Below are 27390 nucleotides of genomic sequence, written 5' to 3' on the forward strand. Positions count from 1 at the left end.
CAGCTGGGCTGGAATTTCCATAGGTTACACAGTCTCAAGGCATATTCATCTCCAATCACAGGCTTAGTATATTTTTTTTAAAATTAAACATGCCACAATCCATACGCATCACGCTGGTGCTGAAGCCTGGATCAATAGCAAGGCGACTGCTTAGGCTCTGTGGTAACATACAAAGTGCAATAGCTCAGGCTTGATCTTCAAAGATGGTAGCCTGCAAGTTGAGAGACCCCCCTTTAAGTCCAGATCCACAACAATGGTTATTGAAGTGGGAAGTTCATATAACAGGGCTTCTGTGATCTCTGTGGGGTTCTGCAGTGAAATTTTAACAGGGGTGCCCAGTGGCTTAATGGTGCACTTCCCATTTATAATAAGTACAAGTGCTTTCCCCCTGCAACGTATACATCCGATATATTCACATACACATGGAGGGCATGTCTACACTCCTGTTATTTCGAAATAACAAGGTGAGCATCCACACAGCAAGCCTGTTATTTCAAAATTATTTTAAAATAATGCGCTTGTTATCTCAAAATAATTGATATTTCGAAACAGGGTTAGTGTGGATGCTCAGCTTCTGTTATTTCAAAATAACTACTCTCTCGAGTCATTCAAAGGAATTACTCCCCAGTGCTTCCTGGGGTTCTAAGCCTTGGTAGTGAGTCCACATTAAGGCAGCCTGCCTCAGACTAATTTCTAGGCTTCCCTGTAGCGTGGACACACTATTTTGAAATAGTTATTTTGGGAGTTATTTGGAAATAACTTCTTTTGAAATAACCTGATATAGTGTAGACATAGCCTGTGTGTGATATATACACCCACACACATGCACTTTGTTGTGAAGTGGAAATGCACACTTTCACCACTAGATGCCGCAATGCACTTTTATAAACCATGCCTTTCAGTCTACAGGGCAGAGAGGTGGTGGTGGTGGGGTGTCGTCTCTCCTCATGGAAGGATCGATCTAGCTGGTGAATGAGCTACAGGTGCAGCTCCATTATAGGGATGCGCTTTAGCCCAGCAAACTTCGTACCACCTGGTAGGAATGCAGTGGCCCTACTGCTCGGGCAGGAGGCGGAGATAGAATTGGAACCCAGTACCTCACAAAGCCAAAGAGAGGCTTCACTCAGGGCAGGGACATCCAAGGGCTCACCTAATGGGCATGGGGTCTGTGGGCTATGTGGTTCCCAGGCCAAGCTCAGAACACATGCTGCTCTGGGTGGGAGAGAAAAGAGGAGTTGCTCTTTTTGTGGGGAGAACTGAAGGGGTGATAACAGCTACATGCCTCTTCCCCACTCTCTCGCAGGTAACTAACTAGGTGGAAGATTCTCCAACTGAGGCCACAGACGAGGGGCAAGGGCTAGGGTTACAACCAAGCTGGGTCTCCAGCACAAGACTAAAGGAAGCTGAGGAGCAGTGGCCCCTGAACTCACAGCCAGAAAATGAAAGAGAAAGGCCAATCCCCTGGGTGGAGATTAGGGCATCAGGGAAAACGGCTGTGTGTTGCCCCCAAGTGCTCTGATGAGAGGTAGCTGAATGATGGGAAGCTCTGGGGTAGGGAGAGAAAACAGAAATGGGCCACAACTTGAGACCCCCTTAGCCCAGCTGTGCTGGGGCTCAGATAACGTGAGGCCCCAGGACAAATCCTCCCTGGGTTGAGGGGGCTGGAAAATAGGTTATGCCCCATCTCTGCTCACATCCAGTGCCCTCTGCTCAAGCAGCAATGAGCTTGTTCCCATGAGGATGGCGATGGAGGTGACAGCAATGGCATGGCACATGTATACGTATACAATACAGGTATATGCTTTGTATCGACCGGTAAGAGTTTTAAGCCTATAATGAAAAGATTCAGACCTTTGCTTCCTATCATACCCATGCAGTCGGCTTATCAGAGGTTCATCCAAATCCACCTTAAACAGTAGGAAGTGAGTTCTTACTAGAGACAGCTCATCAACCTCGGGGGCCAAAGGCGGCCCCCCCGGGGTGGGGGCGACTGGTTTGGGGGAGGGGGCTGGCGAGGCACAGATGTGGTTGGGCACGTCCCTTTCTTCCATAGCTCGGAAGGCAGCCAGGCCCATGTCATCTTCCTGTATTTCATCCAGTGTTTCGGTGAGGGCTGCCAGCAGCGCTTCATTCTCACTGTCTATTATCTGAAAAAGAGATTTGCACAGGGCAGTGAGAGCCAGACACATTCCCATCACAGGCTACCTCTGGGGGGCGTGACTGCAGCTCCCACAGGCTGCTCTGCCATATCATTTGAAGGGGCCTGATTCTTCCATCACCAATGCCAGTTTTGCATCTGTCCTACTCTACTGCTTTCAATGGGACAGTTCCCAATTTCCCAAGTCCCAAGAGCAGCTTCAATCTGGTCCATTTCATGCACATTTATTGTTCCCTTCCAATTCCCAGCAAGATCCCAAGGTTGGTCGCGTAGGTCCCAATGTAGGGGCCTACAGTAGCCAGTTGGAGAGAGCCTGATCTACTCAGTCATCCAGGAACAGATCTCCAAAAATGAAAGCTGTTTTATGAGTTTACTCGGGCTTGGTGCATGGAAAGCTCATTCCTTCAACAGACTGACTGCATTCTTTTTGGATTCACTGCCAAACATCTGTGAACAGACATCTCTCTCTACCATGGGTGGGGAGGGGGTGCGAGGCTTAAATTGCAAGGCCTTAGCTGCATCCTTCTGAATCACACTTGCACAACAGTGTCTTGAAAAAAAACAAACTATACACCATCCAACCCAATCCCTCCTTTACTTTAGCAGCTGCTGAAGTGGATTCTCAGCAGCAGCTTCCTCTCTAACTTCCATCCTTCCTGTTTTGTGCGTTATTTCAGACATATCGGAAAACAGGGAAGGACACCCAGTGATGTGTTCCTTTCCCCAACTTGTGGGCAGCTGGCATGAAACTGTGGCTGCAATTTCCACCTGACTCATTCTCTTGCCTCGTGAGACTCACTAGAGCTCAGAGGGGTAGGGAGGAGAAATGGGAATGTGCAGCAACGTGAGGGAAGGAGGATATACAGGGATTAGGCTTCAGGCTGTCGAACTGAAGGGAGTCTGTGGGGTCAGGCTCCAGGCTACCTGACACTAGGGATGTCAGCATGTAGATGACTAAACGATTAACTGATAAGCCTGGGTTTATCGGTTAATCCTGTCAACTACATGCACTTCTCCCACCACTGGCTACCTCTGATCAGAGGCAGCAAGGTGGGGGGGGGGGGGGGGGGAGAACCAGTGCCTTTGGGGAGGTGGCTTTTAAGCTGGCTCCCGATGGACACTGGATCCTGCAGAGCTGCACCTGCCAACCCCACCTCCACGTTGCTGCCTGTGATAGAGAGGCAGCAAGGCAGAGGGCAGGGGGGGAGGCAGTAGCTGGAACTCGTGGGAAGCCAGCCTTCATGCTCATACACGTATCAGCTAATGCAGTGCCTACTGCTTCGGCGCATGGGGGGGGTAGGCCGGAGTCGATACACGTGGAGAGCTGGCTTTTAAGGCTCCGCGGAGCCTTCTTACTCTCCGCCCCACCCCACCTCAACATTTTGCCATAGGCAGCAATGGGGGGAGGGGGTGTATAGGCAGGAGCCAGTGCTTGAGGGCAGTTGGCTTAAAATTCCCCTCCCACGGCCCTCCAAGCACCAGCATCTGCCTGCATCCGCCAGAGGCAGCCCCGTGGGATGGGAGGACAGGGGAGGCTGCTCCATGGGATGCCAGTGCAGTCTCTGTCTGTGGGGAACATAAAAAAGTTTTTCCTGCCGGGCGACAGAATGACGTCATCACGCTCTCTCAGCAAGGCAAAAGTAGCCAGAGAGAGGGAGTAGGCGAGTGCAGCAAGGAGAGGGCGCAGCCCTCTAGTTATTTTTTAAATTCATAATTTTTAAACCACTCGCATGCTTTTGGCTCTTGCTTCCTGATTTTTGATTGCCTGGGGGTGGCCATACGTGGGCTGAGTTGAGGTGGCACTGTCACATGTCATGATACTGTCACACTGCATGCTGCTGTTTTGAAGAAAGAGATGTCGTCACTGACTGTAGGAAAGCTAGGAGGAAAAGTCTATTAAATGCTGACCTGATCAGCATAGGAGACCTGAGAAGGTCGAAGGCTTTTCCATCACAGCTTTGCTGATACACCTCAGCCCTGATCTACAACACTCACCTGCTATCCCAGACCTGAACTCCCACACTCAGTTCTGCAGATACACCTCAATCCCAACCTACAGCCACTACCCTCTAATGATTCCCATCTGATCGTGCCCCTGCCGTGCTGTAACTACCAGCATTTTAATGTTATGCCAAAGGCCAAAATTGGGGCAAAACCTCATCCTGGTGGACTTAAGAAAAGGAATAACTGCAGTGCCCTGAATTCATTTCTTTGGGAAGATTCATTTCTATGGGATTATTTACCGTAGCATTCCTGACATAAGTCATTTGCAGTAATAAGTAGACGACTGCAGCCCTGCATGTAGCACAGAGAGAATGAGATCTAAAAAGAGGGCCAAATGCACGTTAGCACTTGCTAATGAAAATTAAAATAGTCTTCTTCAAGCCCCTAACCCTGTTAGATGTTTCTACAGCAAGGCCCAGGGAAAACGCATCCGGATGCTCCATTTTTGGCTTGATTTATTCTCCTCTCATTATTGGTCTGCAGCTGCTGTGCACAGGAGTCATTGGGATGCATTTCACCATGTCCTGCTCACTGCTAAAAGGCCTGTCTCTTATAATTTCTGTTCTGTTTATCTTTTCCCCAGGAAGTTCAGTGGAAAATATGCATCTTGTGATGAAGGTCTGTCAGCTGTACTGGAGCCTTTTCAAGCACAGCAGCAGCACAATGTAAAGGCCAGAACGTTAGTATTGTTATGGTTAAGTTAGAAAATATTGGGGCTTTTTAAAAGTCTCCAAAAACTGTAACCAGTGCCAAGATCCACAACTGGCTGGGAACGGGCAGCAGTGAGCTGGACTCCAACATAGGCCCTTCACAATAGGGGGAGAAGAAGGATCACAGTCTTCTCTCCATGTGCAACCATCACCTAGGGGAAAGGGGACATTTCGTTCCTAGTCCAGAGGGGATGGGGCATGTCAAGGCCACAGATACAAGACAAGGATGGCCCAGTGATTAGGGAATTAGTCTGGGACTTGGAAACCCCAAGTTGAATTCCCTGCTCAGTCACAGACTCCATGGTTGACCTTGGGCACATCCCTCAGTCTCTTTGTGCCTCAGTTCTTCCCCTGTACAATGGAGAGAATAGCTCTGCCCTAAATCACAGGGGCTTTGGGAGGCACCTCAGACTCTTGGGTAATGGGGGCCATATGAGTATCTTAGCGATCTATCTGGACAGACAGAAGGAAGGAGACCTGCTGTCCACTTCTGCCTTTCCCCCACATTGCTTGTAACCTCCCATCGTGTTTCTCCTAGACTGCCTAAAGGTGCTGCTTGTTGTGAGGCCGGATGCTTCTCGGAGACACAGCCAGTGCATCCAAAGAGCTCCCAATCCCTCTCCAGTTACACACCGGATCCAACCAATGGGCCAGCCGGTCTCTTGTCCCACCTCCAGCACTGGCTATCGCTGATGCTTCAGAGAAAGGGTCATTACTCCATGCAGTGCTGTGATTCCTTCGCACTCTAGTGTGGGTGACTTGAGTTTTGAGTTCCTTTTGTTACCACAGCACTGACTTAAAATGTCAGTGCTGATGCCAAAACAAGCCATTGTTTTTATCCAGCAATTAACTCTCTGGCTTTCTGAGACTCTCACGTGCAAACTCCCTGCTAGTTGAAGAGTTGGTGCTTTTAAAACTCACTTGTCTTTTGGATGGGAAACCATCTTCATCATCCCCATGTTACAACTGGGGAGATGCTGCTGACCTGGGTCATGTAGGAAGCCAGCAGACGAACTGGGCTGTACAGCCAAGTCTCCTGACTCCCAGTCCTGTGTCCCATCCATTCACTGCCACTTTGTCTCCTGATTGCACCATGGTGGCCTGGAGTCTGGACGGACGGGGGGTGAGGGGACCGAGGGGGAACTAACATTCAGTGTGTGACCCATGAATGGGCTGTGTGGATCCCCCCTTCCAATTTGCTCATCTGACATCCTGGAGCACTTCCTCCCAAATGCAGGCCAGCTATTAGCATGATGCTCGCATGTCTATTTAGAGCGCAATTCAATGAGAGGGAGTCTCTGCTATAAATAAACGTGTGCGCAGAGATGCAGAGGTGATGCTGAAGCTGGAGAGTCAGATAAAAGGGAAGCTGTTTTCTGCACGCTGGAAATTAGCATTCCTGTGCCACACTGCTCCATGCTGCTGCTGAGCCTCTTAGAAACCACAGCCGCCCCAGCACAATCTGTCAGACCTAAAATCAAACAGGATGCACTAGGCACTATCCTGTAATTTCCTTTTAATAATACATCACAGGATGAGCTCAGCAGCCCTCTTCTATTCTTCCACCTCCTCATTACAGCCTTACTCCACTTGCCCCATTTAGAAATGGAGCACAAATTAAGGGAGCACTAATCAGCTGGAGAAGAGATATTAATAGCCTGGACCCCACTCTCCCTCCTCAGCCCACCACCTCTCCTCTGCTTCCCCAGGCTGATCTAGGTGAAGGAAGGAGATGAGGTGAGGTTACTTGAGGAGAAGCCCACAGAAGGCCCCTGTCCTGAGGCTCAGCTGCAGAGCTGCCTTGGCTTCTGCTCCCGAGTGCCGGGCAGTGACTCTCTGTGTTTGTGTAAGGCAGTGTGTGCACATGGCTGTGCGCCCCACTCTTCCTGTGCTGGCTCCCCATGCGGCAGGTTGTGCAGGGTGCTGCAGTCCACTACAGCAGTCTCCTGCTCTGCACTGTTCTTAACGTGCAGGGGCAGTCCAGGCAGCTCAGGAAGCAGGAAAGTTGTTTTCAGTGACCATGCCCCTCAGCCCTCTGCAGCAAATGGGGGCTTCGGTAGATCATACAATCCTAGGGCTGGAAGAGACCTCAGGAGGTCATCGAGTCCAGCCCCCTGCTAAAAGCAGGACCAACCACAACTAAATCATCCCAGCCAGGGATTTGTCAAGCCGAGACTTAAAAAAAAAGTTTCCACTGATGTTGGTGGGAACTGGATAAAGTCCATAACCAATGGTCAGGAGAGAGAAACCCCAGATTGCTCTGCAGTCTCTGCTGCACTTCTTTAGCTGGGGTTGGGGACAACATAGCATTCCCTCACCCTCCCCAGACACGGCTACTTTCTCATTCCATGGGGAGGAGGAGAAAGAGAGAAACCTGGGAAGGAAGATTTGCCCCAGAGTGATAATGCTGCTTGGTGGCCTTTGTCCTGGGCCAAGGAGCTGAGTGACAGATGGTACCTGAAGGAGCTCAGAGTCGTCTGTGCTGTACTGGCTAGACTCGGTCTCGGAGCGCTCAGCGCACCACTGCAGCTCACTGAAGCAGCTGGCAGAGTCAAGGTCACTGGCATCCAGTGGAGACAGGTCAATCTCAGGGAAATCGGAGTAGAAGTGCTCCTCGCTGCCACCGGACACCTCGTACTGTGAAGAGATGAGACAGGTTTAGCTGGGCATCTTCTTCTCTACCCACCAGCATCAGACGCGCCTGAAGCAGCCCTCATGTCATGGAACGCCTGTCTCTTACACAGGGGTCAGGCTGCATCCGACCCAGGGTGCCCAAACTTTGTCTGACCACGGTCTGCCTTTGCAACTGTCCACAAGCCCAAGGACCAAACCCTGTCTTCCTAAAATGAGATTTCAACAGACTTCAGCTTGGATGCAGAGATGTGGCCTGTAGAGATTTCACCTCCCAGCCTGCAATATTCCATCTCTATTCAAGTGGCTGGGATAAAGACTGAGCTGGGAGCTATAGTATTAATAGGATACCCCCAAAATTAAAGTTGAGAGCAGCAGAGGGAAGCATTACTGAATATCCTGGGTCAGATTGACCCCAGGGACAGCTTTCTGGCATATGGCCCAGTTTGAAGCAATTACACTGGAGTAAGATCTAAGAGGGGATTCTCTTCATTGTGAACTTTGCCAGTCAACTGGCTGTGCCCACATCATTTCAAGTTCACATGAGGAATGTCAGAAACACTCTTGCAGGGCAGCTAATTCAAAAACTGCCTCAAAACTGTGCTCCAATATTTACACGCAGGTTGTGCCAGTGTCACAACAGGGTGCCTTTGCAAGGGAGTATCGTGGTCTCCTCTAGCAATCACAAGCTCAAAACCATATTGGGCGCTGGCAAAGCAGCAGTTTGTGTTCTTCAGAGTAACTTAAGCCACTGAAGCCCTTGGTGACATACTGCAGACATCCAGGTCTTATCCTACTGCCCTGATAAGTCAGCAACAAAGGAGGAGAGCAAAAGGCTTACAGGGCACATACAACAGCCCGGCACTGGGAAAGATTTGGGTGGACAGTTTCACAGTGAGACAAGCCTGCTTTTCCATATTCCTAGTCCATCTTCCTGCCTGCCCCTCTCCCTCCCCCCACTCGTCCTTGACTCAAACTCTGTAACCCCAGCCATCATCGTTTCACCCCCAAATTATTCAACCTTCAGTAACAATCCTGTAGACTCAATTTCACAGTCCCCCTGCAGTTAAGTCACTGAGGAAGGCAACATAGACTCTTAATTGCCTCTCTCTCTTTCCATTGTGTCCAACCCAGCGCGTGCACACTCTCTCAAAAAACCTAGTGCAGAGACGAATCAATTCCTGGCGCACACAGGCCAATCTAAGCTCTAGGAACAGAGCTAAAAATATCCATTTAATCATGAAAAGCAGCTGAGACCTGCCCCGTTTCCACCTCCTTCCCGATGGCTGCTTGCTGCAAAGCCACACGGCTTTCGGAGGGGCAGAACGTAGGACTGTTATAAACCAGCACAAGTGGCCAAGAGAACGGTCCCACTGACATTATGCCAGTGCCCTGCCAAGCAGAGATGGTGGGTATGTGGAAGGCATTCGCTGGGGGTTGGGAAAGAATGTTTAAAGCAAAAAGTGGCCCAGTCAAATGTTAACTTGAAAATATGCCATGTTGTATGGGTGTCTCAGTCAATGTGCCCCAGTTATTGAGGGGAAAGAGGAATCTTCTCACTACTGACCCTCTTCTGTTCCAGCTGCACCCCACTTCCCACCCTGCACCAGACAGGGTCTTATGCCCTGCACAGAAACCTGCCTGGCTAATGCAGGGTATTTGAAATTAGTACTTCGTTTGACAACCCTGAAAGCTGAAGGCCTCACCTCTGCACAAGGAGTAGGCACAGCCCCATAGAGGAAGCCTGAGCTTCCCACACACCAGTACTACCTATTGCAAATGGAGTCTCCCCCTGCACTTGGGTGAGTATCCATCAGACTCGAGGCCTATTCATACTATGATTCTGACTCTGCTTAAGTCAGTGGCCCAACTCCCAATGACTTCAATGGAGCAGGCTCTCAGTCCTTCCCTTCTGTGCTAGGGGCACCAGCTCCTGTCATGCTGTTTACCGCAAGTCATTAGTTGGTAATAATTTCTGCCTGCCTGTACCAATGGCCAAGGAAGAATTTAAACCTAGACATGAAAGGTAGGACACAATTCTTGCTGATATTGGTTAATCAGTGGGTGTTTACTGATGCAAAGGGAAGCAAGTTTGTTTATACAGTGAGTGAGTGCATTTCAGATCAGACAAATGTTTGAGCATCTGAGAAGCCGTGGAGAGAGAAAAACATCCCAGGCACTGCCTTGAAATGCCCTAAATAATCTTTTCATGATTCAGCAAATGGAAGCAAAATTGACTTCACAAGAAATGGGAGAGAGCGCGTCACTATTTTGTTAATTGGGATAATCTGGGTTTACTGATCCAGTTCCTGAGGCGGGGGAATGGGACTGTGTGTCCTGTCTGTATTTTCCAGCTTGGTTGAGGACACTGTGTTCCACAAGCACTGAAGGGTTAAGCCCTTCCAGCTTCCTTTTCTTTTTATCAATACCTCCCCAGGGGCTTGCAAGGTGGAGCAGCTACCAGGAGCATTCTCAGTGGATTTCATGTAGTTGGGCACCAGGGCCATGAACAGACACAGACCCCAACTGCGCACTATAGCAAGGCTATAAGTACCTTCACACAGCAGCCCTTGTTCTGTTCAACACAGGGCAAAATTCCACCAAGCAACAGAGAAATCAGTTTCAAACAATCAATGCCTCTGAAAGTACTTTCCCCATCACCTGTCCTTCTGGCAAGACTATCTCTGTATGGTAGGGAGCACCCTCGTGCCAAAGGATCCCGGGTTGTTGTTTTTTTACAGCTGCAGGGCCAAGCCCCCTTTCCTGGCTACCCCAATGGAGTCAATGAGCCAATGATTCAAACAAGTAAGGCAAACAGGATTGGGCCCATTGTGATACCTCTAGAATGCACCATCACATCAACAGAGTCCATCAAACGCCAGAAACAAACTGCCTAAGAGTGGAAAGGAGAAATGCTGACCAACCACACCAGAGCAAACCCATTCTGAGCTGCAGGATCTTTAAAGTTCATGCAGGCCGGCCAGAGCCTTGACTTTCAACTCCTTTCCCCACAGGCCTACCACACTAGAAACTGCCCACATTCATTTAGAAGGACAAAGGTCTAGGCCAGTAGTCACCAGCCGATCAGGATCTACGGGTAGATCTGACAGGTGATCCTGACTGGTTTGGCTGGGAGGCTCTCAAGTGCTGGCACTTCAGTTGCCCCTCCATCCCCTGTCATGCTGCTCCTGCCCAAAGCTTCAGAGCTGCCCCCTGGAGCCTCCTGCTTGTTGTGCAGGGCAAGGTTGTCACGCTGCCCCCCTCCTCTGTACCCCATCTTCAGAGTGAGGGGGCGGGGCCTCGGTAAAAGGGTACAGCAGGGGTATTTGGGTTTGAGGTAGAACCTGGACTGACAAATTCAAAAAGTGATCTTGTGCTTAAGAGGGTTGGAGACCACTGGTCTAGGCAAACCCCTGGGTCCAGGGAAGCAGAGGGTTTCAAACCAGAAGGAGCTTCAGATTTCCCTTAATCCAACCTCTTACCAGGGACACAGTTTCCTGCCTCTGCCCTCCCACTTCCTGCATCTGCTCTAGGATAGCTCTGGAGCAGTAGTGCCCTTTGGGCCTTCAGATTCCCCCCCATTACTAGTTATGGTGCAGGTTCCTTCTATGTTTCTTGTTTCTGCCCCCAGAAAATGTCTGTTTCCTAAAACTGCTGACTCCCTCCAACCCCCAAATCTTCCCATGGGAACAGAGGCAACCGTTTTTATTTTTAGAAACCCCCTTTTTGGATACATTATCCATTTAAAAAGCAAAACACTCAGATTCTCCTGTTCCCTTTGATATGCCACCAGGAAAAAAAACCCATGGTGTTGAGAACATAAGGAGCAGCTGACACCTGCACTTGGGACATCTTTTGATCATCTCTACAGATGCGACACGTACCCATCGCCAACAGAGCTGTGTAAAAATAAATTCCTGCAACCTGATGCCTCCTTGGAGTGCTGAGCTGCCTGGCTGGCAGTGGGTTGTGGGGCCAGGGAAGAGAATGCAAGCAGTGTCTCGGTACTGCCATGCTGCTTGACTTGAGTCCCATTCCAAGGGGCTGGCTAGCACAGAGTGATGGGAACCACAACTTCATAAGCAGCTCAGGCTGGAAGTGCCCAAAAGTCATCCTGGTGCGTAGAGGGCCCCATACATGACAAGTGGGAAGGGCCTTAATTCATTTCCTAGCAGACACAGGGCATAAACCACTACCACAGCCAGCTCCTTCACTGGCAACCTTAACAGGGGAGCCAAGGACTGAATGCACTCACTGCTGTGGCAACCTGTTATCCAGGTCCCCTTTGAGGTTTGGTAGAAAGAAGATGACACTGCCAGTGTGAGATCAGCTCCGACAATGGCGGATATGTCTCCAGGGGATGGATCAATCCCAGCACTCTTGCCTAGGACAAAGTTCACTTGAGCAATGAGGAAAGAATCCCATTTTGGCTGCTTGCCATGGAGAAACAGAACAGAGGCACTTAGCAGGAAGGCAGGTGATAGTATTTTCAATTCTTCCCTTCCCCTCACCCTAGTCAGGGGGAAGGGAAATGGAAGGTAGGACATGGCTATGCTGGGTCTGGTGCCCATGGGAGACTGGATCTGGGCTGGTCTAGCTTTCCCTTTTCCCACTCAGTGCCCTTCCCGCTGGCTTGGGGGAAGGAATAAACTCTGGTCTAATTTCACTCAGGAGTTTATAGGGAAAACAGCCGTTGGTTCTTGGCATGTCGCCAGCAAACACCAACAGGGAGAGACTTGAAAATTCTGAGCCATCCATCAGTCCAGACACATGGTTCACATGCATCAGAGCACAGCAAAGTTCAGAGTCTTGCCCAAAGGATTTGAGAATCAACCAATCCCCCCTCTATATCCACAGAGGAAATCCATTTGATTTCAGTGGGACTGGGAATCAGGGCAGTGTCCCCACACCACAGTGGAATTCACTTCATTTTGGAAAGGACTCCAGATTCTCATAACCCACTGAAAATAGGTATAACTTCTGGCAGGGGTGCCCACAAGGCAGCTATTTGCAGCACTGTGTAGGAACCATGAGAGAAATAACCACATGACCACAAAGATAGGGAGGTGAAGGCATAAGCAAAACTTTGAGGGTAACTCAGAAATATCTATATTGATGTTTCTGTTTCTCACCTAATGGAGGGATTTTGAAGTGGGATGATGGGATTTGTGCTTGTCAAATTCAAAATCCTACATAATGACCCTAGCCATGACCACCTGGCATGTGAGTAACAAGGCTACTGAAGAGCACCCACTAGCCTGTCCAGAATATCAGACACAATTTCAGTGGCTCACATGACAGTGACTTTAAGATGGCTTCCATAGTTTTCCTAAAATCGTGAGTTTCCTGCATGCTCCTTTCTGGGAGAAAAGATCTGAGTTATTGACTGAAGTAGGACAAAAGCTGCCAATCGACGGATGTACGTTACGAAGAGCTTTAGGGTGGCTAGAGCACTGAAACTATTATTAATTCACTGTTAAGCACTGGGAGCAGCTCCCTGCTGTGAGGTGCTTATAACTGAAATAGAACACACTGGCAGACTCAGAGGCAGTCTCTGTCCTAGAGCATTTTGTATTTGTTTTTTAATTCTCATCCAGGGTTCAAATATTCACAGGGCAGGAAGTGTTTTCCCTAAGGTTCCACAGACTGAGGTGGGTTCTGGGGAAGGGTTTGAAAAGCAGGAGTGTCTCTTCTGTGCATGACCATGCAGAGTGCCCACACTTCCTTTGAGTCTGTGATGTACAAGCTGCCCAGGGCTTAGCCGGAATTACCTTTACAGAGAGATGAACAAGGCTCATGCATCAAAATCCAAGAGAGCCAGTTCTAGAACTAAAGAGGTGAAAGTTCAGTGCATTCTCAGAAGGGATTCTTTCCATCATTCACAAGGGCCAAATAAAGAACATGGGCTAGATTCCCAGCTGGTATAAACTGACAGCTCCACTCACACCAAAGGAGGAGATGGCCCTTACTTTTACCTACTGTGTAATCTCTCTCTCTGCGTGATTCCCTCCTCCTCTCCCCTGCCACCCCAATATGCACTCGGTGCAGAGTCTGGTCAAGAGCTAAACTAGGCGGTGCCAGCTAAAAAACTAGGCGGTGCCAGCTGTCCTGTTGGCTTCCTCGATGCAAGACAGAAGGACAAACTAGTGGTAAGGTTAGTGGCCTGCCTGACAGTGCTCACTAGCACAGCCTGCCAGCAATCTTGAGTGCTATTGAAGAAAAAAAACAATACTGGACGTAATTGCTGCGGGCTGTTCCAATGGAGATGGTAGGGCTGGTAAAGGCAGCCTGGGCTGCTCGGACATGCCAATTTCCTTGATTGCTGAATTCTTTGGTTTGCAGCAGAGATGCTCCATTTACCAGGGCTCTGTCTCAAGAAGTCCCTGATGCAGCAGAGCTTTTACCAGAACTCTAATCTGGATGCATGGGGAAGAGAAAGTCTCAGTTCTCTTCACCAGCCTGGAAGGGAACACTTATCTGGAAAGATGATGTCTCTGAACATCCTTCTTCTAGAGCTCTCTAGCCCATGCAGGAGGCCTTCTCTCAAAAGCTACGTGAAATGTTTCCCTGAGACCAACTGCAATTCAAATATTGGATTAACAAGGCAGGGAATCTTTCCCCTTTTTTCAAAACTGCATGTGAACTTTGGCTGTACACATGAGACAGCTCCACAAAGGCCTCACTCTTACTCGGACTGTGGCAGGCTTCAGGCCTACATCCAGGGCATTGAATATATTGGCTCCTTCAAACTAGGTTGGATGAGCAAGAAAAATTGGTTCTGCAGCCTCCTCACAACAGCTCAGGAGGTATCCTCTCTTAGAAGCATGGAGCCTAACTCATTTCTACCCCACCAGCCAGCTCCAGGGAACAGTGCTCAGAGGGCACAAATGGGACTTCGCCTGCAAGGCTCAGGATTGGACCATGGGGGGAGGCAGCAGAGAGTTAAGCCATCTGGAAGCAAACCACACACACCCTGCAGACTTCAGGACAAGCCTTGTGGGCTGTGCTTTTTTGTCTTCCTAACGCAGGCTACAGAAGAAAAGCTTTTTTAACCCGGCATCTTTCCAAGATAATAGGTGCACTCAGGCCCCCGTCTGTAATCTGTGCACTTTCTTGGAAAGAAACACAATTCCTGTACTATTTCTACATGGTCTCTGAAGAATTGTAACTCTGTTACCACGTGGGCAGCTAAAATAGTGCCGGCCAGCATTTCAGGAGCACCAAGCCAGCTTCTCTACCTGCCACTGGAACCCACTGGGCAATCAAAGTTAATGCTTACCTGAGCTTTTAGTCCCTGAAAATGCTTACTACCAGGAAAAATGCCTTCCTCTCAGGGTGAGATATACAGAACATCCATGAGGAAAGCTGAATCTAGTGGATTATTATCTACACTGCACTGAAGAACCCAGTGGAACGAGGCACATGTAGATCCTGTCTACACTGGGATTTTCTGCTCCCATGTAGCTAGTCCAGTGTCAATACACTGCATAAGTCACACTGCACACTAGTGTAGTGGGTCTGTTATTCTCAATATCATTAGAATTACCCTGGTGTGAATTTTTCTAGCCCAGTAACTCCTAGTTCCAGCACCTTAAGTCAGGGCAAAGTACTTTGCAGTGAAGCTCAAAGTACCCTGGATAAGCACATGCAAATTGCATCATGTTTAGCGAGGCTGCAAAAGTTTAAGCTTCTAAAGTCTGCTGCTGCTAAAATGCTGCTGGACTGACTGTAACAGCTTCTCAATAACTTAATCCTGTTTAAGCCTCGAAGGTCAGATTTACATTGTCATTTGCATAAATGTCCCCAGGATGCTTTGCAATAGGCTTGTCATTCAAATGCTGCTTTACGGCTCTCTAGGCTGAACAAGAAAGAAAAGTGACAATACCCCCAGAGAAGCCAGAGGAAACAGCAACTCTAGCCAGAAACAAGCAACCATTTAGTCATAAAGAGCCACAGCTTCTGCAGTGACTCATCCATCCCCATACAGAGCCATCCTCTCACAACTAAGCGCCTACTCAAAGCATTAAAAGAGAAATATATATTAGCACTGAGGAGAGCACCCCATATTAGCCAGTAATATTTTTGGTTGGGTCCCAAACCAACACAGGGTAAGAAAATCCACTGACCATGCAGGGTTCCTTCCAGAGAAGCACTCTGAGCTCAAGAGCTGGAGATAGCATGGAAAAGGTAGCACATGTAGGTCCAGGTGAATGTCTGTGTGAACGGCAGAGGAGCATTGCCCCCCGCTCTGGGTTGGTTCTAAAACGGACTGAAAATCCTTGCGTGGGGGTTTTGGTGAGCGCCGTCTGGGCTTACCAGGAAAATCCGTAATTACTGACAGTTTGAAATGCGGATTACGGACATCCAGGGAGACAGACACAGAGATTGTTTCGCTCGGGTGAACTTCTGACCTAGCTGTCGGGATGAGCTCTTGTGCAGTGTTTCTGGCCCACATACCTGATTCCAAGAGGTGCTGCTTAGCAGCCCGCTGGCCGAGACCTTCCAAGGGGCTGCTCTGCTGAAGGGTCTTGCTTTCTAGAACTAGCTGTGTAGCCCTGGTGAAGCATGTAAGGGGTGACTGGAGTGTGGGGCTAGTACCTATGTAGGTCTGATTTGTGCGTGCAGCTGCAGAAGGTTGTGTACACGAGGAGTGTGCTGAATCTGGAAACGGGGTACTTCTATAGACACCAAGTGCCAATCTCAGCTCTGGAGCAAGCATACCCAGTTTCCACTCCAGTAAAAGTGAGTCTACATTCCACCAGGGCTGAACTTGGCCCAATTAGCCTGTACTCCAGAGAGGTTATATTTGAAGCTCAAGTTCCCTGGGCCAGCAGGGACTGGAAGCTGTGCAGAACTAGCCAGCACAGCCCAGCATCTTGTGTCACTCCCGAGCAGCCACCTCTTCCTGGTGCTCAGAGCAGCATTCCCAGAGTAATGTCAGAGCTGCATCTGTCCTCTTCTCAGCCACTGCAGCTTAAGTCCAGGAGTGTCAAGGAAAGGCTAACGGCACCTGAAACAGCCCCACCACTTCAGAGCTGAACCAAGAGGTGCTGACGGAGCCTATGGCTTTTGCACCTCTGAAATGTGCAGCATCCCAAGCTAGGAACTGAATAGGCCAGGTCTCATTGCAGCCGTGTTATAAAAGCTCAAAGAGAGGAAGAAATCATGCCACACCCCTACAGATTAGGGATATTAAATATTGGTTAATTGAATAGTCGAGTAACCTCATGAATTCTTATCAATTACTCAACTATTCTCTAGTCCCCGGGGGCGGGGCTGACAGCCAGTGCAATCCAGCCCCACTCCCAAGGAGTTCCCTGACACTCCGCACTGCAGCCTCTGTATTATCAGAGGCAGCAGCGTGGCGTACCAGGCAGGAGCTGGTCCACAAGGGGGGCCAGTTTAAAAACCAACTACCCTCATGGACCGGCTACCTGTAGTCCCAGTGCTGCTGCCTCTCATACAGGGGTGGCAAAAGCCTCTGTGCAGGGGGAGGGGGCAGGGTTTGAGCTCCGGGACCCAGCATGAGTGAGAACTGAGACAGGCTGCCTGCCTGCCTGCCTACCTCCTAATAACACTTTAAATGCAGAGCCGCAGCAGGGGTAGGTCCCTTACCTGTCATGAGCCATGACTGAGACATGCTTCTAGCCAGCCTACTAAAAAATGTACCGGTGGGGGGCAGAATGCGTGGAGTCTATAGCATTAACCTATAAGCCTTAGCTTATCAGTTAATCGGTTAGCAGACTACACTATTACATCCCTACTACAGACAGAAGAGCAATCATTACTATCCTTTTCTGTCTGAGGCTTTCCCACCCTGATGGCTGGTGCGTTCACAAGAAGAAAGTTTGCAAACCCCTCCTAATCCAGGGGAGTTCCTCTGAGAGAAGCAACCTCAGCTTTATCTAACTGAAGGCCCCTTGCACACATCCTACACTTGCCAGCCCCCATCATCCACTCCAAGGAAAAGTTGCTGTCAGCAGAACCTTGCCGAGCTCCCGTGTACTACGGGAACCTTCAGCCAGCCTGTTATCAGCCTCCCCAAATGGGATTCAGGTCCCGGGCTATCACTTGGCCAAGGACACAGCTGTTCCACCTGTGCCCACCCCCTACTTGAGTCAAAATAGGCAGTGGGGGAGAGCAGTGACTGGTGCAGGGCAGCCCTGGAGATTGAAAAGTTATAAATACATGTAAATACAGAGAGAAGGCACCCAGCCAGGGCCATGAAGGTCACTGTGGCATGTGGCAGCAGAGAAGCCCTACAATGGCATTTGACAAAATGTCACTCCAAATAGGTAGCCGTGGTGTTGGATTGTGTCTTTTGTCAGGCTGCCCCTCTAGACGGCGGGTTATTTTTAGCCAAAGCCTCAAACACCAACAGCAGCCTGGGGAGGTGGCAAGAGGAGCTGGAGACCCAGCCTGTGCCACTTGTAAATTTAAATATCTGACTCCGGAGAAGGAGGCTGCAGGAATGCTGCCCTACTGGGCTCCAGAAAGGAGAGAGCGTGGAGAGAGCCCCCTACTAAGGGCTTCTGCTGTGCTCCTCTCCTGGCAGAATGCAAACCTGCCAACCAGAGACTGGGCCAGGAACCCCCAGAGGGTTTTGATCTATAAATGTGAGCGGCCAGTAAGCAGGAAGCTCTCTCATTAGACCTGCACTAAGTTCCCCATTCCCCTTTCCCACCCCCCGCCCAGGCAGGGACATGAAAGGAGAGGCTAAAAGCAATCCAACTAGTGGTGCAGGAAGCATAGTGTGAAACAGGATGCTGTCTCCCACACACGCCTGGATCTTCTTGTCCTTAAGCTAATAAGGAAAGAGCAGCCAGAATTCCCAGCTTCCTGCATCTGAATAAAGGGATGTCCATGATCTGATTCAGGGGAGGAATGGGGCCTTTGTACTTGTACTGTGCTTTTAATTAAATAATAACTTTTAAAGATTCAACATTGCTTGCCAAGAAAAATATAACAGCATTGTGTAGGACCTACACAAATAAATGTTAATGCTTTACCCTTCTTAGTGCTTTCCTTCTGAGAATCTCAAATGTCATTGCTCTTATTTGAGCTATCATAGCAGCCAGGAGCCTAAACATGGACCAGCCCCCTCTGTACAGAAGCAGAACATAGACCTCCTACCCTGTTGTTCCTCCTGCAAGTTCGAATTAGGGCTTTAATTCGAACTACCAGGTCCCTGCCGCGTGTAGCCATGGGCAGTTAGTCCGGACTAGTGAAATTTCAAAGTGGCGGCCGGACGGGAACATGCAAATAAAGCCTGGGATATTTAAATCCTGGGCTTCATTTGCAACTTCGAATGCCTACATTAGCCTCTCTAGTTCGAACTAGGGGGCTAGTGTACACATACCCTAAGATTATCTGTGTTTTACAGGTGGGGAAAATGAGGCTACGGTTGCCAGGTGTCTGGTTTTCGACCGGACAGTCTGGTAATTACGTCTTTTGTCCGGTAAAAAACAAAAACAAAAAAACCCCAGAAGATACCGGACATGTAAAGTGTCTTGTATTTTCTGTTTCTCTCAGACAGGACGCCAGCAAGGACATTTTTCCCTGCTGTGTCTGGCAGGGGAATTTAAAGGCACAGCGACCTTCTTTTTTCTCAACAAGTTTGGTCCCCCTGTTTTTGCTCAACTAATTTTTTTCCCTGCCAGTTTCAGGATTTTTTGTGAAAGTATCTGGCAACCCTAAATGAGGCACAGAATGACCTGATGTCTCAAAATGGATCAGTGTCAAAGGTGGGAACAGATGTCAGATTTCCTGACTCCCAGCCCTGTGCTGTAGCCCATAGTACAACTCCCATAAACACATACAATATCCTTGTGTCCTTTGCCTTATAGAGAAAAGGACAGCACTGAAAAGTACCACAAGATATGAGCAATGGAAAATATTAAACATTAACTTAACCTGCAAAGTACTTTTTTATAGTTTTATCTTTGATCTGAAGGAAGATGGAAGTAATTGCACTAAAGCATCCCCGAGTCACACCATACATCTCAGAATGAAAAAAAAAAAGTGGCTTAAAATACTGGTAAAACATGCTGATAAACAAGGGTGAAGCAGATCATTTCTAAACAAAGGTGTGCTGAGTTTGAGAAGGGTTGAAGGAAAGTATATTGTCATAGTCCAATTTTATTACTATATACATTTCAACTTCCATTTATTCATATTTTTCCAAGCAATACCATCCATTGTTTCGCTGTGTTAATAATGAAATGCACTGTCAATGAGATGAGGTATATTAAGGGGTGTTAATGGATAACTGTTTAAATCAAGAGTGAGGAACCTTTTTTGGGTTGGTGGCTACTGACCCACAGGAAAAAAAAAAATCCGTCAGAGGCTGTACACAAGTGAGACGCAAAAAAACCCATTTCCCTCATTCCCCTTGCACATCAAAGCCTTGGGGGTTCCTGGCTAGTAGATTTTGTGTGCTCCAGCTCTGCGGGGGGATGGCGGGGAGGCTGGATCACCAGCACAGGTACCTCAATGCTGAGGGAGTAGGGGGAGCCCTGATCCTCGAGGGCCAGATTCCAGGTGAGCCAGGGGCCACAAGTTCCCACCCCTGTTTAAATTAGGATTGCTAGATGGTTGAAACAATAATACCAAACACCGTCCCCACAAAAGACAAAACAAAAACACCACCAGGAAAAAATTCTGTCGAAGGGGGAAAAAACGGGGGGGGGGGGGGGGGGAGGGAGACCAAAGTTGTTAAGGGGGAGAAAAAAAAAAAAAAAAAAAAGGACAAAAAAGGACTCCAAGGACTTAAGACAAAAGAAATAAAAATAAAACAGCATTAAAACAACATGTCCCCTTTAAGAGTGAGTGCAGGGAACAGGGGAGCGATTGAGCACTAAGACCCAGGGGAAGCATTGCTTCCCCTGGGTCTTTTGGCCAGCAGCCATTTTGTGCCGGCAGCCTTGGGGAACCAGGTAAGCATGGGGGCTGGGGGTGCTGGGAGCCCAGGGGGGCATAGCTTGGGGCGGGGAGGTGTCCAGTATTCTCATTTTTTTTTACCGGACAGGAGCAGAAAATACCGGACTGTCCGGGTGACACCTGGCAACCCTAGCAACTTTAAATGGTTATCTGCTGAGCATCACCCTTAATATGTGATGCTTATTGGGTGATGGTTAACGGGTACCTGAGGAGCAGCCCCTTCCTGTGGCCCTGCCATGGGAAGAGGGTTGCTCCAGCCCTGCCAGGCTCCCCTCCCCCCGTGGGGCTGCCAGCTCCCAGACCACACAGGCTGGGAGCTGGCAGTCCCCGTGCGGGGTCCAGGAGCCATGGCAGCAGTGGCAGCCCCCACAGGAGGGAGAGGGAGAGAAGCTGCAGCAGCAGCCCCCTGTGAGGGGGCCGGGAACCACCACAGCAGCCCCCCGCGGGAGGGGGAGACTGGGAGCAACAGAACTGGAGCAGCCCTTGCCTGAGCTCTAGTCCGACGCTAGCAGGTGGGCCCCCCCACACACACACCGCTTTAATTGGTTAAATGCAGTGCCAACTGCATTTAATATCCCTAATATTTATTGAGCACCTTTCATTCCCTATTGCTTTACAAACTTAAACCAATATACCAATTAGACTATGTATGGGGCTTCATTCACCCAGTTCTGAAGTGCAGCCACTTCTCCAGTGGAACGTGGCAGCTGCTTAACAGCACGTGGCAACGCTGCACAACATGTTCAGACAGAGAAAAGAGGATCCTTCACCGGCTGAAGTTGCAGGCGTGAGTCAGGCAACACACAACTGTAAAAAGGACACTTCCTAAGCAGGAGATATAGAAAGTGGACCTCTTGCTTTTGCTGGCCAACTTGCCGTTGGCTCTGCCCTGATTTCCCTGGGATGCACAGCACTGAGGGAACAGGCTGTACAGGAGAGTGAGCACATTCAAATAAATACAATGCACTAACAAAGCCGGGGCAAGTATACCAGGAAGACAAAAGACCAACAGCTTTCCCCTGAGGTCCTGGGCCTTCCACTAGGAACGAGCTTGGCTTAAAAAGTCATCCTGTGTAGCCAGTGTATCTAGCCTATGTGGGCAAACACAACAACAATAGTCTGCCACAGGGGTGGGCAATAATTTTGGGACCACGTCACAAATTTCAGAAGTGGCTGCAGGCCAACCCAGAAGGGGCGGAGTTGAGAACTTCTCTGGTGGGTACGGGGACCTTATTTTCTGAACCAGCTGCAGCTAGTAAGAACAGTATAATTTAAATTATAAAATCGATTAAGCATTTTAACTCTCTCATGTTAGTTTATCAAACTTCATTTTAAATCAAGTAAAATATTATGTCCAACAAAATGTTTCAATTATTTTTTTTTATTTATGGCAGGGGTGGGGAATCCTTTTTGGGTCCTGGGTCACTGACCCACAAAAAAATAATCTGGAGACCACACAAGTGAGAAGCAAAAAAAACTCCTCCAAACCCCCAATGCTCACTGATGCGGTCAGGAGAAGGGCAGGGGGAAACTGAAGTTCAGGACTTCCCAGATTTACTTCTCTGGGGTTCTGGAGTTAGTGCATTTTATGGACCTCCTTAAGCTCTGGGGTAGGGACAAAAATTAGGGGTACAGTGTGCAAGACAGGGCTCCCAGTAGGTAGGATAGAGATGGGGTGTAGGATCTGGGAGGTAGCTGGGGTTCAGTCTGGGAGTAGGGTATCTGGCCACATGGAGAGAGCAGGAACATGGGAGGGTTCAGTGTGTGGCCAGGAGAGAGGGTACAAAAACAAGGAAGGTGTCGGATCAAGCTGGGGGTGCTTGGTCTTGGGGGGGGGGAAGTGACGGAATTGGGGTGGCGGGTCTGGACATGAGGGAGAACCTTACCTGGCTTCGTGCTCCCTTGCAGCAATGGCTGCAGCCACGCTGTCCTGGCCGCCATGGAGGGAGGCCCCACTTCCTCAGCCACGTGGTCCCGGAGGCCAGAGACATCGCTGCTGTGGCCACGCGATCCAGTGCTGGCCCCGAGGAGCACAGCCACAGGCTGCCTCAGAGGTGCAGCTACCGTGGCCACACGGCCCAGGACCAGCCCCGGAGACACCACTGCTGTGGCTATGCATCTTGGGGCCACCTCAGAGGCACCACAGCTTGTGGCCACCCCGGAGGTGCCACTGCTGTGGCTATGGGGCTTGGGGCTGCTCCCAGAGGCACCGTGGCAGCAGCGCTTCCTGCCTCTGGGGCCAGCCCCAGACGGCGTGGCCACAGAAGCGGCACCTCCCAGGCCGGCCCTGTTGAAGAGCCTCAGCCCCAGCACTGCCTCCAATCCAGGGGCAACGTAGAACATGGAGGGGTGGGGCTGAGCCCCTTCTCATCCTCCTCCCCCGGTCCTGTAATTAGAAGGTGGGGCCTGTAATTGCCTCCTGGGCCAGATCAAAGCTGGCCGGATCTCGCCCACTGAGAGGCTTTTGCCCATCCCGGCCTAGCACCACAGAAAAACAGCAACACGTTCAGTCCTAGGTGCAACAAGAGTGATAAAGACAGAGAGGGGTCTCTGTCACACACACATACACACACACCCTATTCCTCAGGCAGGATGCAACCTGTGATTGCAATCCCACCACAGCTGGCACAGCTCCACTGGTCAGAGAGCCCATCTCACCCATACTGACAAAAATGCAAAGCAAAGGGGGCCAATCCTGAAATCAAATTGCTGAGATTCTCAGACATGCCTCTGAGCCCTACTGGTATTTTCTAATAAATCCCTTGCTATCAGCCACACAGACGAAAGCAGGATAAATACACAGCAATAACAGGAACTATGTGCTGGGCAAGGCACAAAAATGTGAGTGGGAATTGGAATCTCAAAGAGGAGCAAGTTGGCTCAGGCAGCTGTAGCAACAACAGCTTGTGGGTGTGAGAGAGTAAGGAGAGATGATGTGGGTAGGGCTGGAAAATAACCAGGGGTGGTCAGGGGAATCTGTCCCACACAGGAGCTCTTTCCTACCCACTAGGCTTGACTGTCACCAGGATAAATTTTCAGGAGCTAAGGACAGAGATCTCAGCCACGAGCCCACAGCTGCAGAATCTAGCCCTGGAAACAGAGCTGAGATGGAGAGCCAACTCTTCAGTTCCAGTGCAAGATGCGTGCCTTGCATAGCCTTTTACCAGTAAGAATGCAGAGACTGTCCAAGGCTGAGACACGCCGGGGAGAAAGGAGGGATGGAAGAAGTCACCTGCACATATCGGGCTTTGTGTTTTGGTACACAGAAGCTCTGAATGAATGATTTCTGTAGAGACGAGTCCTGAGAATAAGGCAAAACCCAATTAATGCCAACCAGTATCTAGCTGGAGTCAAGTTTGCATAAACACAGAGGAAGGCCCTTGGAATCCAGCCTATTTTGACCTGGATCTTTTAACTGAAGACACATCTGATGCCATTGCTGCTGCTGCCCTGTGCCATGAGGGGCCTGAACAGCCTAGCAAGGCTTTCTACCCTTACAGCTTCCTCACAGTGACTCAGGAGCAGGGCTTCCTGCTCCATGGGTGAGCCTATTGGGTAGGCAATCCCCTTGTGACCACCCCAGAGGCTAGAAGCCAGGAATCCCATGCTACAGAGCCAGATTAAGACCAATGAGCCAAAGCTTCTGCCCATCCCTTGCCTATAACTTTCACAACTGGCCCTCCCGTGATGGGCCAGAGGACAGTCCTCTGTATTCTTGAGGCATCTAGGAGGTTCCACAGCCCTTGTAAAATCAGCAGCTCCTCTCTGAGCAGGAACTGTCCACCTGATCCTTTTGGCTAACAGCACCATTCCTGCAATCGGTTCTGAGAGGAATAAGCCAGAGATGTCACCATGCTGGGGTGTCAGGCCCCAGCACCCTCTCATGCTGGGCCCCCCCCTTCTGCTCCAAAGATGGGAGGATGCTGGGCCTATTTTCTCAGGACAGCTCCTTCCCAGGCAGCAGCCTGAGTTCTTTCCTGCACCTGCGTGAGTCATGGACGATTCCACCTCAATTCACTGATCCAGCCCGCACATCTGGAAAGCTGCAGGGAAAGCTCTGGCTGGAGCTAAGGATGTTATAACTAGCGGTTAATTGTCTAGTCGAGTAGTCGATGGAATTTCCATCGACTGCTCAACTAGTCGATAGGCACGTCCGCATTCCTTCTTTGAAATGTACAAGAGCCCCCACAGGGACTCTTGCATTTTTCAAAGGAGGACTGTGGAACTCCACGTGCAGCCTGGGGCCAGTGGGACGTCCCACTGACTCTGGACTACACGCAGGCGTGCCAGCCCCAGGGGGGACTCTTGTGCATTTCAAAGCAGCAGCACAGCATGGAACCCAGGGTCAGTGGCGAACTCAGAGTCCCCCGCTGTCCCTGGGCTCCATGCTGCGCTGCCACTTTGAAATGCCACACAGAGCTGGGGACTCCCCAGCTGATCCCAGGCTCCAGTGCAGCATTTCAGCAGAACCTGGATCAGCTGGGGAGTCCCCAGCTGACCCCAAGTTCCATTCCCCAGAACCTGGGGTCAGCTGGGGACTCCCCAGTTGATCCCGGGCTCCATGCGCGCAGCACCGCACAGCGGATCCTGGGCTCAGCTGTGTGGCACTACCCCCTTTGAATGCCACCTCGGTATTTCAAAGCAGCGCCTCACAGCTAATCTCGAGCTCAGCTGTGCAGAGCTGCCACTTTCAAGTACCCCCTCTTCCCGCACCTTTGCTGCCTTTATCTGCCTCTGACTATCCAATGAGCATTTGCTTGTTGGACAGTCAACTAGTCTTTAACATCCCTAGCTGGAGCAGCACCAGACTGGAGGGGAATAAAACCAAACAAGGCAATGGAGCATGAGTCCTCAGCCAGAGCTGGGAGAGCTACATCTCTGCAGCACTGCCGAAAGCAGGGAGCTGAGTCTGACTAGCTCCACAGATGAGGGGGGCAAATATCTGACTCATTCAGAAGCTGACTATTAGCCAGGCCGGTTGGTCACAGAAATTCCCCCACTCGGGTACCTCCCTTGTACTGAAAGGAACAAATGACTGAGAAATATTTTAAGATCTTCCTCATCTGACTATCTTGGAGCAAATGGCCATATGATGTAGTGGGTGGAGAAGGGCGACTGGGCGCAGTGCAAGGAGAAATCTGCAGCATCACTCTAGCTCAGGGCTGGGCAAAATACAGCCTGTGGGCCCTTCCAAGCCACCAGACTCAAGCCATGGATGCAGTGGGGAGTCTCAGGCAGGCTACTTGCCTGACCTGCCCCCTTTCCTCCCCACCACTCAGAAAAGAGGCTGCGGGACTGTTTGTCTTTGAACAACTGTTGTGAGCCTAGGAGGGCGGAGAGGCTTTGTATGCTGCCCCCACCCCCAGCACAAAGCCATTGGCTGCTTTCTGGCCAATAGGAGCTGCCTGTTAAACAGGCAGCAAAGCACCCCTCCTTTCAGGGTCCCAGATATTCACCGACCCACATGGCCACCACAGCCGGTGTGGGGGTGGGGTAGGGAGGAAGCCTTCCTGAGAAATCTGCTGGGCTGCTGGCCAGGAGTCGCCTAGGTAAGTCTCCTGGCCACAGCTGGGCTCTGGCACCCCAGTACCTCCCTCTCACAATGCTCTGCCCCTCCCACTCCTGCTCCCTACCCCACATAATCCAAACCCTCTGCCTCCCCTCAAGACCTTGCACTCCAATTCCCAACCCCAGGTCACAACCTCCTCCTACCTAGATCACAACTCAAACTCCTGCACCTCCTCCTGCACCCTAGTCCCCTACCTCAGGTCAGAACTGCCTCCTTCACCAAAATTCCCTCCCAGACCCCATATCCCCTCCTCCATCCCAATCCCTTACCATAAGCTCCTTTCTGCACTCAACCTCCATCCCAGATCCCGCACCTCTTCCATGAAGATCATGGAAGAGTGCAACCCTTGACCACTTTCCAAATTCTTGGAGTGACCCCCATGATCGAAAATTACTGCCCACTTTCTGCTTCCATAGTGGGCTTTGGTCATTGGATCCCTGCTTTCAAACAATCTTCTCCCACGTGGCACTGGGGCTCGCTGTCCTGCCAGCAGTCTGCAGGCCCCTCAGTGACTGTGGAGATCCTGAGAGCAGCTGTATTGTCACCCAGGGCCCTGTCTACCATGAGGAAGTTTAGCAAAAAATCTCTCTCCTCTTCCCCCCATACTGCTCATACCAGTTCAGCGGCAGTGTTGAGAGCTCTAGAATACAGGTCTCTGACACTGTAACCCTGTAATGCTGCTCCCAGCTGACCTAAGCAATGGTGTATAAAATGATGACAGAAGGCAGCGGACCCTCCACACTATGGCACCTAACACCACTACCCGAGGAAGAGCTGAATCAGAGCGAGTGTTTGTGGAAAATGGGTGAAGTTTCCCTACAGTGTGTGGTTAGAAGACACCACTTATTGCACCCGCAGATTTTCAGTGAGGCTCCCCCTGTCCCACCAGTGAGTGAACATAGCCTCTCACCCCAAGGACGTTGCAGTAACAAGGAGGGATGAGTGGAGGGTGATCTTTCCCCCCATTATTGGTGTGGTTGGGCAATTCCTCTGACTTTGAAGAAATGCCTAAGGTCCTGGGTGAGGAGCCAGGAAATACCGAAATGTGAATGTCACGGGGATTCAGATTCCCAAGTATACAACATGTGTGTGTGTCTCTGCCAGGATCATAATCATGTCTTATCACGCCATATGAATTCCCTATAAATCCCATGCCAAAGAGAGTCTGAGAAGGCTGTACATGCAATGCCAGTTGTTTTGTATCCTGTCCAGCTTCTCACTCCAGCAGGTGTTCTAGAAAAAAAGGGGGGGGGGGAGAACTAGAGATGTGGGATTCCTGACATCTCCACCTTTGACTGAGATATGAAAGGAGAGTGCAGAAAAGCCAGCACCCCTTACATGTTATTTATATACAGGGCTACTCTGGTTTGGGAAATGTA

General features: G+C 50.1%; 1 protein-coding gene and 1 long non-coding RNA gene across 3 annotated transcripts in view; one reads left to right on the forward strand and one right to left on the reverse strand.

Annotated features, from left to right (window-relative positions):
- Positions 1-27390, reverse strand: part of PPARGC1B (PPARG coactivator 1 beta) — a 103413-nt gene that overhangs the window by 19970 nt on the left and 56053 nt on the right. For both annotated transcript variants that reach the window (XM_025178968.2, XM_006138100.4), the window contains exons 2-3: positions 7330-7509; positions 1935-2147 (exon numbers count right to left, since the gene is read on the reverse strand). In XM_025178968.2, coding sequence (XP_025034753.2) covers positions 1935-2147; positions 7330-7509 — 393 coding nt within the window. The remainder of the gene's footprint in view (positions 1-1934; positions 2148-7329; positions 7510-27390) is intronic.
- LOC112543851 (uncharacterized) lies at positions 1169-5549 on the forward strand. Its single transcript, XR_012896311.1, has 3 exons — positions 1169-1303; positions 4746-4841; positions 5411-5549. It is a non-coding gene; the product is annotated as an uncharacterized LOC112543851 (long non-coding RNA).

This window comes from Pelodiscus sinensis, chromosome 17 (assembly GCF_049634645.1).
Source record: "Pelodiscus sinensis isolate JC-2024 chromosome 17, ASM4963464v1, whole genome shotgun sequence".
Classification (NCBI taxonomy): domain Eukaryota; kingdom Metazoa; phylum Chordata; order Testudines; family Trionychidae; genus Pelodiscus; species Pelodiscus sinensis.